This window comes from Hippocampus comes, unplaced genomic scaffold (genome assembly GCF_001891065.2).
Source record: "Hippocampus comes isolate QL1 unplaced genomic scaffold, H_comes_QL1_v1.1 scaffold187, whole genome shotgun sequence".
NCBI lineage: Eukaryota > Metazoa > Chordata > Actinopteri > Syngnathiformes > Syngnathidae > Hippocampus > Hippocampus comes.
The window spans coordinates 787,045-798,244 of NW_017828852.1; the positions used below are offsets into that span (position 1 = coordinate 787,045).

Sequence of the window (11,200 nt, forward strand, 5' to 3'; positions counted from 1 at the left end):
TGGGGGTTTATTTCATGGGGAAAAGATAAATATATATATATGTATATATATATATATATATAAATTTTTAACATGGCTATATTGTAAGGATTAAGGATTTATCTGCTTCATCACTGTAACAGTTGAACAAATCAAGTGCAGACTATGAATACAAGTAAGTACCACAAATGATATAAATTTATTATGTGACCAAGTTTTGCAACATTTTATTCCAGAAATCCACCTTGAAATACTACCCCGTTGGGATCAGGATAATCTTTAATATGATATCCACCTCCGACTGAAACACTTTGAACACCACAAATTGAAGATTTGATCCACACTTAAACTAAGATTGGATTTCATGATTCCATTTCAGAATCCTGCTTTCCCTTTTGAACAACTCACTTTCAAGATTGGACCCAATCCGTCAACCAAAATCCTGTCATATTATCTTTGACCAACTCGCCCCTTTAAGACACCTTGTGCCAAATGTTGTAAAGCTGCCCCAGAACGTAACAGAACAACCTCCATGAATCGCACAGGTAGGTTAGTCTTCTTTTCTATGTATGCCTTATTTTTGCAACAGCAAACACAAGATCGGATGTGACTTGCCCAAGCCCCACTCTGGTTAATCTCAAGTTATTTCAGTGAACACAGACCTACAAAAATCAAAAACAATTCAAGTGGTCACTAAACTACGGGTTAAATACATGTTGTTGAAACTGCCTCGACATCGCTTGACATCTCCTGTTATTTCAGTATGGACCATTTGATCTGCTCCTTGGCTGATTGCAGAACCTGGAAGAATCACAAAGAGGTCATGGGTTACATGATTCCGCATCATCACAGACATTTCTGTTTGTCTATACTGCATTTCTTGACACGCTGCAAGAGGAGTCTATGTATCGCCATAACAAGCCCTAACCACTAGATGTCACACTGACCATAATTTGTATTCACCGAGCAATCGCCAAGGCAGAAGAACCAAAGCGGACCGTTTTAAATTAGTAGCAGTTACATACTAATAAAATTTAAAAAAAAAAGCTGACTCAATCTCTCGTTTGACTCTCGGCAACTCAATTTGCTTGGGAAAATCTCAGCACACACACTTTGCTACAGTACATTGAAACACTTGAATTTCACAAATGTGACTATAGCTGCAAACAAAGCGTACTGCTCTAACTCAGCATGTCTAAAAAGACAGACTGTCTCCACACTGATCTATTATTACGGTACTGCATAGAAGTCAAGTGAGCCTGATACCTGGCATTTTTTGACAAGGTGCTTCAATGTACAGAAGATCAAATAAATACAGTCAACATGGCCAGAAGAAATGCAATTCCTAATAACGCAATGCCTTTTACAATGCAACTAACCATTCAAAACTTTGGAAGTTAGTCATGATTTAAATAATTCTCGAATATGCAACGGGATTAAAACACAGTACATGAATTATACGACAGTGTAGATTACTGTGAGGTGAGTAAAGACTTACGTTAGTCGTCAGAGCCAATTTCTCAGTAAAGTGCTGACAAGAGTTAGAGAAACGGAAAAACAGAAATGTGAGGCATTTGGACAAACAATCTCAAAATGCTCTACAGGCAAGGAAAATACAAACACAAGAAACAATGAAAATGTAGATTCCTGCTTGTAAGCAAAGAGCTACAGGCATAGGCAATCAAGAACGTTAGCATTCTGGAAGAGCGGAATAGAATAAAGCTATAGCAAACGATTCTTTTTTTGTTTTAGCGCTGTTATACTTGCACTGCGATAATGACTAAAGGCGGTTCGAATTAGCAAGCACGAGTATTAGCGCAACGGAGATTAGTCAGCCTCTTGTGCACTTGATTATGCCAGCGCTGCTTACATGTCATGCTTTCAACCGCTATTATTCGGTAGGTTGTTCAGCAAGATGAAGACTGTTGACTCATTACTGTGACCAAGTTATCAAGTTATTCAAATGCATTGTTTGTACTTATCGTCCGGTCCGACCTGGCAGACCCAAACTGATTGTGAGGGTTTTTTGAGGAGCGTCTGGCAGAATCCCCTGTCAGAAGGTGTTTCAACACCCACCTCCGGCAGAGCTTTTGAGTCAGAGTGCACCATGTTCCGTGCCTCTCTTGTCAAGGCAGCCAATCGAAGTTGTGGTCGTAAGGTGGTCAGTGCCTGTCGTGGTGGCAACCCCCAAACTCGCTGGTGGACACCGGCAGTAAGGGATACCGTCTAGCTGAAGGGGGAGTCCTACCAGGCCTTTAGGGCCAGAGGGACTCCAGAGGCAGCTCACGGCTACCGGCTGCCCAGGCGGCGTGTGGCTTCGGCGGTCACCGAGGCAAAAACTCAGGCGTGGGAAGAGTTCTTTGAGGCCATGGAAGCCGACATCTGGACAGCTCTGGAGAAATTCTGGTCCACCGTCCAACATCTCAGAAGTGGGAAGCAGTGCACCATTAACACTGTGTACAGTGGAGATGGGGCGCGGCTGACCTCAACTCGGGGCATGTGAGTCGGTGGGCAAAATACTTCCAAGACCTCCTCAACTCCACCAACATGCTTTCCTTCGAGGAAGCAGAGTCTGAGGACTCCTAGGTGGGCTCTCCCATCTCTGGGGTTGAAGTCACTGACATGGTTAAAAAGCTCCTCGGTGGTAAAGCCCCCGGGGTGGATGAGATCTGCCCTGAGTTCCTCAAGGCTATGGATGTGGTGGGGCTGTCTTGGTTGACACGCCTCTGCAACATCGCCTGGTCATCGGGGACAGTGCCTCTTGATTGGCAGACCGGGGTGGTGGTCCCTCTTTTTCAGAAGGGGGACCGGAGGGTGTGTTCTCACTACAGAGGGATCACACTCGTTAGCCTCCCTGGTAAATCTTATCAGGGGTGCTGGAGAGGAGGGTCCATCGGAGGTCGAGTCTCAGATTCACAAGGAGCAGTGCGGTTTTCGTCCTGGCCGTGGAACAGTGCACCAGCTCTACACCCTTCGCAAGGTCCTTGAGGTTACATGGGATCTCGCCCAACCAGTCGACATGTGCATTGTGGACTTGGTGAAGGCATTCGACCGTGTTCCTCGGGGAGTTCTGTAAGGGGTGCTCCACCAATGTCAGAGTTTGGTTCGAATTGCCGGCAGTAAGTCAGAATCGTGTCCACTGGGGGTTGGACTCCACCAAGGTAGCCTTTTGTCACCGATTCTGTTCATAAGCTTTATGGACAGAATGTCTAGGCGCAGCTGAGGCGTTGAGGGGGTCCGGTTTGGTGGCCTCAGTATTGCATCTCTACTTTTTGCACGTGATGTGGTGCTGGTGGCTTCTTCAAGCCGGGATCTCCAGCTCTCACTGGAGCAGTTTGCAACAGAGTGTGAAGCGTTGGGGATGAAAATCAGTACCTCCAAATCTGAAACAATGGTCTTCAGTTAGAAAAGGGTGGAGTGCCCTCTCCAGGTCGAGGTTATGATCTCACCCCAAGTGGAGGAGTTAAGTAACATGGGGTCTTGTTCACGAGTGAGGGCAGGAGGGAGCGAGAGATCGACAGGCAGATCAGTGCAGTGTCTGCTGTGATGCAGACTTTGTATCGTCTCGGGCATTATAGGTGGGGTACACCCTTGAACTGGTTGCCAGCCAATCGCAGGGCACACATAGGCTGTGTCCAAATTAACAGGCTGGGTCTTCCAAAGGACACATTTTCGGCCACGACGTCACTTCTGTCGCTACTCGACCGCATGCGGTGTCCAAATTCACATTAAGCCTGTGCAAATTCACCACTGTTCATGCGGTCCATGGAGGCTACATAAGGAGGAGCCTTTAAAGGCATCAAAGGACCCAGCCTGCGAATTGTCTCTCTCGAAATATGGAAACCGTGTGCGGTCGAGTTATGCCGGAGGTGACATCATGCAGCTGAAAAATACAGCTTTCCAAGGACACAGCCTGTGAATTTGGAAACAACCATACACAAACAAACATTCACACTCACAATCACACCTCGGGACAATTTGGAGTGTTCCACACTAACCTACCGTGCATGTTTTTGGTATATGGGCGGAAACTGAAATACCCAGAGAAAACTAACGCAGGCACGGGGTAAACATGGAAACTCCACACAGGAAGGTCGGAGCCCGGATTCGAACCTACGACCTCTGCTCTGTGAGGCGGATGTGCTAACCAGTCTCCACCATGCCGACCCCATTATGCACATGTGACTGAGAAATGCAGTTAAACTAGTAACGCTATGTAAAATGCTGCTCCTGACCAACACAGCAAGTTTAGTTGCATGTTTGCATGTGTGAGTGTGTGTGTGTGTGCATGCGTGTGTGTGTGTGTGTGTTACCTGTGCGACACTTTGTTCAGATAATGAACTTTCATCAACCTATAAAAATGAAAAGAAACAAAGATATGGTAACAAACAGAAAAAAACAGAAGATGTAAAGCACAGAAATCTTTACAAGGGTAAAATCAATCATATTTATTGGCTTATATTAGCAGTAAGCAGTCAAAATATTTCCACACAGGTTTGCATCTCAGGCCACCACATGCTCAAGACATAAAAATATCAAAGAATGTATTCAAAACGACACACAATGATTGATTTATTGATTTGTTTTGCCAAGGCCTTAAATTACTATTTCAAGTGATTAAGTACCTCAGTGGTAGAAATGACCAAAAACTGCAGAGTAGCCGGTGTAGACCTTAAGTTAAGCCTGTGCGCACGTAACAAATGTTTAATTGTCAGGGTTTGCTTAATGTTGCAAACAGTTGCAAAGACGTTTGCCAGACATTCCCAAATAGTTTTAATGGTTGCAAAAGAGGTTTTCATGCCGCCGTCAAATTTTGAACATGATCCATGTTTCTTTGTGATATGGAAAAAAAAAAGTGTTTGAGACCATTAAAATTGTTGGTGAACGTCTTTGCGACCTTGAACGAACCCTGACCACAAAACAAAATAATAATACATTCGCAAGTTGCGCACACACTTGCAAACTTCGTCGCTCAGTGCGATGGCCTTTTAAGACGGAGCAATTTATCTTCGAGCAGGTCTCGATGTTTTTTTTTCCAAAGTGATTTCACAAACCCAAGACAGTATTAAGAAGGGATACGCATCCCAAGTATTAACCTTTCAGCTTTTGTTAGTCATGGCACTCTATGACCATGCATCCATCCTCTCTCCACTGGACTACCTTTCTCACCCTGGTTTTCTCTGTCTAGAGCAGCTGGTTCTTGTCTGTTTGTGCCTGGAGGTTACCAGTGATGTGATCAAATAGGACAAAACCATAGGCAGGCTCTGACACAAGCTGATGCCAACCAAAGACGACAAGGAGAAGATAAATTGTAGAGTTTAAAGGAAGGATAACAATAAGAAAAGAGAAGAGGCCAATTATGAGAGTGGGATTTTCAGAGCAAGAACTTACCCTATAATTGACCTTTTGGAGGACTTGTTGTGCGTCACTCTCCAGGATCACTCTATAAAAAGAATAAACTTCAATTCAGTTACTTTTGTAGAATGATAGTCAAGACAAACCGATATGTATCCGACATTGTGAATGAACTACAATATTTAGAAAATATATATATTATTGTCACAGGCAGTTATGCCACCAGAGTTTTATGGGCCTATTGTTTATGTCGCAGATGCGTATTTATCCACTCGTGGTGGCGGTTCAACTCGGGGATGAAACTTGCTTTTCTAATAGCGCCGGTGACCCAAAAACTGGTAATCCTGTAGAAAAGGCCATGAAGTGGAGTAATCTTTATTGCTTTGGTGTTTTGAACATTGACATGGGGCTAGAGCCGTCGAATCAGGACTCTCCAATGTATTTTCATGACTGTTGTTTTAGATCCAACAAGTGTACCTGGGAATAGTTTTTATGGTTGTCGTATTGTTGATGTTTTGTGTTCTGTTGTATTTTTGTTCTTTCATGTTGAATGTTCTGATGAGCGCTTTGTTACAGCTGCAGCTGTTGTGAAAGCGCTAAATAAAAGTGTGTGGGGGAAAAAAATATATATATTTATTATGGATATCAGGATTCTTACCCCCCATCAATGATTTCATCAACAATGAGAAAGGCGCCTTCCATGTTTTCCAGGAAACACCTACGCTCCACATTTTTCCTGTAGAAAACAACAAATTAATTCATTCAAATGCATGTTCATGATTGAGTTGAGTAGGGTTTCTCTGATTTCTAACATTTAAGCAGTTTGGATAGGTGCAAAATTCCACCACGTTCAACCATTTTCACGTTTGGCTAATGTACAGCTTGTGATGCACCTACTCTCCTCCAAGAGCTAATTACTTTGCCATGATCAAAATCAAATACACCATGTCACTGACTTACAGTAAAATACTCAGAATATGTGGATTAATTACCTCAGGATTTGATTGAGGCAGTCAAATAGGCAGTTGAGTACAGACATCAGCATCAACTTGAGGAAAAGAAAAAGAAAAATCAGTTTAGAATGACCTATTTATGGTGGCGTTAATGTGTTACAAGAGGACAATCCGTGGAAATCCAACATTTTGGTTAATCTAGTGATGGAGAAAGACAAACTTAATATGATCATGCTTCAAAGTTTTATTTCAGTATATGCTTGATTGACCTCGAATGCGTATGTTCTCACAGCTTGTACACAATGGAGCACATAGAAAAAAGGGCTAACTTGAGCTGAATGAAGCCAAGGCCTCATTAATTGATAATATAGACAGGAAGGTTCAACTTCGGGAGGGCAGCATGAGAAGATGTCATTCAGTTTGTTACAGTGTCTCAATTCATGCGAAATCTACCCATGGAATTCACAAGGTATCCATTGTTTGCACCGGAAGATGTTTTGGCCTCCAGGTGTCCACTGAGGGGCATATCGGTGGGCTGAGCTGGGATGCGTGACATGCAAATTAAAGAGGAATGTTGTTTCTGATATGTTACTTGCATTTTGCATATCCTGTGAATAAAAAGTGGTCAGAGGGGGTGCGAAGGTGGGGTTTTCGATCTGAGAGGCAACACGACTTGTGTGAGGAACTTCGCCTTCTTTGCTGATCAGCAAAAGACAATCTGTTCCTGAGTTGAGTTGAGTCGAGTCTTTTCATTCAAAGTTCAAGCTGTCCGGGTGAATTCCCTGACATCTAGCCAAAATTGAGCACCAAAAGAAGCCCTGCTTTTCCAAAACGTTGGTCAGTACAGTGGACATTGTGCTACTGGAAAATAAAAATGATTTTCTTCTTGGGCCTGACTACAGTCACCATACTGTTCGCCCACCGCATTGACTCATGTTGCGTTGTGATTACATCCGACCGCTCCATTTTGTGAAGCTGTTTAATTACAGCTGTTCAATTACAGAGCAACTGGGATCCTTCTGGGTGCAGGTAACACTGGTCTTATTTCAGGGTCTATTTTGATGCTGTGTAAGCAGCCAAGCCCAGAGAATAGGTTCTCATAGTTAGTTTCAACTTCGGGAGCATTTTAGCATTTAGCATTTTAGCTTCTTTTCCCATGCTATATATATTTTCAGGTGTGTGCTTGTTTCTCTTCCTAGGATCGCTGGAGCATCTCTTGCGATATTTTCAAAATCACTGCTGTGTTTTTGACCCTTGAACACACATGATTGATGGTTTGGCCAAGGGCTTCATCTTGTGTCACCAACTGCCTGCGTGCATCCAGGGAGTTGTAAATGGAGTCAACCTACATTGGAAGAACAGGAGAAGGGACTTGCATTTATCACCAATGTCTGAGTTGGAGGTGCTATCACGAGGGTTGGTGAGTTTGCTCACGGTGGAAAAAAGAACTTTTTGGTTATTTGAGCTGATGTGGATGAGTTTTGAGTCATAGGTGATGAGGGCATGGATAAAGGCGGATTTGTCAAGTGGAAGGTCGTCAATGTATGCTTGTAGATACTGTGAGTCGGAATGTCTGTCAAAATGGCGGTTTCTGGATTTTCGGTGGTGAAAGTCAGGAGAGAACCAGGGAGCTGAGTATTTAAAGGAAGCTGTTTCGTTTAAGGGGGCTAATTGATCAAGGCAAGTGGAGGGAAAGTTGCTTGAAATGGGTGTGGAGGGGGGTGGGGGGGGGGGGGGGCTATAAGCGAGGCTGAGAAATTTTGGAGCTGGATGGATGTGATGTTTCAGAAGGATACTACACATTTTTCTTTTGGAACTGGAGTGGGAAGGTGGGTATCAAAAATGATGGCCAGGTGGTAGATGTGGTAGCTGTAGTTGAAACTGGTGGTTTGCTGAATGATGAGACCAGTGGAGCAGACTAGATCCAGATGGAAAACAGGCAGGACAGCAGCCTCCAAGGACCGAGTTGGGACACCCCTGCTCTAATTGAAATAATAGGCAACAGTGTGCGCAGGGGACTGTAGGGGAAGCATGGCAGGTGGAAAGGTTTTGTAAGAGATGGTACAGCCAGTGCAGAGAGAGAGGGAACCACTGACAGTGGTCATTGACAGGTAGACAGCAGTCATTCGTGTGGCAGTGTCTGGATAGTGTGTTGGATGTTGTCAGCAAGCAATGAGCTACCTTGCTTATTTGGGTGGGCTTCATTTGTGTGGTAGAACGATGAGTGTTTCCAGAGAAGATTAGAATGATCAATGAAGCTCAGATTGTTTGTTCAACAGGCAGAGAGAAGCCAACTGCTCAAGGAGAGGATCCTGCAAGAATCCATACTCACGGTTGTAAGGGCGGATTGGAATTGGGAATGCATCCTACCTCATTCTCTTGACAGCTTCCGACCACATAGAGGAAAAGGTCTATGCTGCTTTTATAGACGATCGTCATTCCCTCCAGGAAAGCTATTTCATCTGGGGGGGTTGGGTGGTCAGAAAGGGGGGGGGCATAGTGAAAAATTAAATCATAACAAAATATACACAGTCCAGTATATATATGGTACAGTATATGTGGTACATTATGTAATCACTGAATAGTTCCATGTAAGGTCAGCCCGTTTAATCACAAAGGCCTGAGCCTGTATTTGAAACCATGACCACTGAACGGTAAGCCACCAAGCCGCCTTGCTTAAATATGATTAGACTGAGGTATTGTTGTTTTATAAAATCATTTCAAGTTACAGAAATATTTTTTTGTTTGTAATACGGATGTGGAAATATGTTTGCACGTGTTGAATTTAATGACAACAATATCTGACAAAACGAGCGCAACATTCAATATAATTCCAAAAGGCAGCACGGTGTACAAAAAAAGCAGAAAATGACAAATTGTAACCTACTGTCTGCTTTGTGAGTCTTGTTGAAAATGTTCTTCTCAAAGTTCCTTTGGTCCTTCATGGAGGGGTAAAGCTCTGGGTCATAGTACTAAGATAGGGCAGACGGAACATGGAAAGAATTTAAAAAAACAGTTGAGCAAATATAGCACTTAAATATATTTGACCCCTCTCATGAAAACAAAAAATACAATAAAACACCATGCGGCATTTTGAAGTGGTGTTTGAGATACATAAAGATATATCCATCTATCCATTTTCAACACCGCTTGTCCTGAACATGGTCGTGGGGAATTTCTGGAGCCTATCCCAGCTGACTTTGGGTGGAAGGCAGACCAAACCCTGAACTGGTCGCCAGTCAGTTGCAGGGCACATCAAGGCAAACGACCATTCACACCGTCACTGAGTGGGAACCGATCCCATGGTGCCTGCTCACAAGTCTGGTGTGTGTACTATACATTTGATAAGTTAGCACGCTACTAAAACGCCTTTCAATATACAATTTATTAACCAAGTTGTATTGTACTGCATTGCATATATTCCAGAAACCTCTAGTCTAGTATCGTACTATGATATAGTAAAAGAATGTTCGAAAACCAATCACACACAGTATTTATTACCCTATTCTCAATGTTTATTATGGTTTTCGGTTTACCTTTGAGAGAAGTCTGTTGCCATCGTTGTCAAGAATGAAAACAGCTTTCACTGTGTAGAGGGAAGGTTCCTGCAAAGAAGCAGGATGCAAAGGTTTCATTTTTGCATAGAGAGAGGAAGTAAAACATCGAGGATGCGAGAAGCATTCCTGCCACCCATGCAAGTTTTATGAACATCTGATCTCCATATAAAACTTGCTTTTCCATTTCTGCCATCTTCTCATGTAGTGCGAATGATTATTTTGTTTTAGTTCCAAGTCAGCAGCATGACAACCCTGAAGCTGTTACAGACAGATTGCACTTGACCAGTTTTCAGAGATTGACATTTTATATCAAAAGGATGAACATGCTTTATTTGAATTGATATGAAACAAAAGTTGCCCTATATGGCGTCAGAAGTACCGTATTGGCCCGAATATAAGACGGCCCTGATTATAAGACGACCCCCTCTTTTTCAAGATTCAAGTTTGAAAAAAGACTTTTTGAACACCAAATTAATTTTTATACAGAAAATAATTACAGTACATCTGAAACAAATGATTATAACAATATATTTGAGAGAAAAAGCATGTTATTTTGCCCCATTCAAATCTTAATATCTGAACATTTAAATATGTAAACTAAAGTGCAATCACCTGCGTAAATGAATGGCTTCTGGTTTTTGAAATGTAAATTACATCATAACTTCTCCTCAGCTACCGGTTATCCTGGCCGATCTTCGACCCACTTTTCTCCAGATTGTCGCTATGTTTCTCCATTTTCTGTTATCGCTTCTATTATTTTCTTCTCTTTTCTTTCTTACCGCTATTTTTTATTTTTCTTCTTCGTGCTACCGCTGTTTTTATTTTTATTCATCGTGACAGGGGTTCACTTTGGCCTGTGGAGTCAAGTTCAGCATTCGGTTCAATGATATCTGGCGCCATCTAGCGTCGTGAATGGGTATAATGTCTCGACCCGAATATAAGACGACCCACACTTTTTCAGTCTTATTTCAATGCAAAAAACATTGTCTTATATTCAGGCCAATACGGTAAAAACACACTATCATGGCTGGCCGCTCACTTTCGACATCCCGGTGAACCACACTGTAGAGAAGGAGACCAGCACAGTAGCAACACGCACAACGGGGCACAAGAAGTCCACTTTTACTGTTGTGCTTGGTTGCCATGGTAATGGACAGAAACTGCCACCAATGGTGATTTTTAAGAGGGAGACGCTGCCGAAAGCAAAGTTTCCAGCCGAAGTCATCCTTCAGGCTAATAAAAAAAAGGCTGGATGGATGAGGAGAAAAGGAGAGAGTGGCTGAGTGAGGTGTACGTAAAGAGACCGGATGTTTTTTTTTTTTTTTTCCCCGCCTCCCCACCCCTGTTGGTCTTTTA

The 11,200-nt window shown here is 42.9% G+C and overlaps 1 protein-coding gene across 4 annotated transcripts in view; it reads right to left on the minus strand.

The window, feature by feature from the left end:
- Positions 1-257: 257 nt before the first annotated feature.
- The window catches only part of copz2 (COPI coat complex subunit zeta 2), a 28,132-nt gene continuing 17,189 nt past the window's right edge, over positions 258-11,200 (minus strand). The window contains exons 2-10 of one of the 4 annotated variants that reach the window (XM_019858624.1): positions 9,824-9,892; positions 9,175-9,259; positions 8,658-8,749; positions 6,327-6,382; positions 5,993-6,070; positions 5,371-5,422; positions 4,293-4,331; positions 1,478-1,510; positions 258-780 (exon numbers count right to left, since the gene is read on the minus strand). In XM_019858624.1, the coding sequence (XP_019714183.1) occupies positions 733-780; positions 1,478-1,510; positions 4,293-4,331; positions 5,371-5,422; positions 5,993-6,070; positions 6,327-6,382; positions 8,658-8,749; positions 9,175-9,259; positions 9,824-9,892 (552 nt within the window). In that variant the 3' untranslated portion in view covers positions 258-732. Of the gene's footprint in view, positions 781-1,477; positions 1,511-4,292; positions 4,332-5,144; positions 5,254-5,370; positions 5,423-5,992; positions 6,071-6,326; positions 6,383-8,657; positions 8,750-9,174; positions 9,260-9,823; positions 9,893-11,200 lie in introns of those variants that run through there. The other 3 variants (XM_019858627.1, XM_019858625.1, XM_019858626.1) reach the window with 3 other exon arrangements.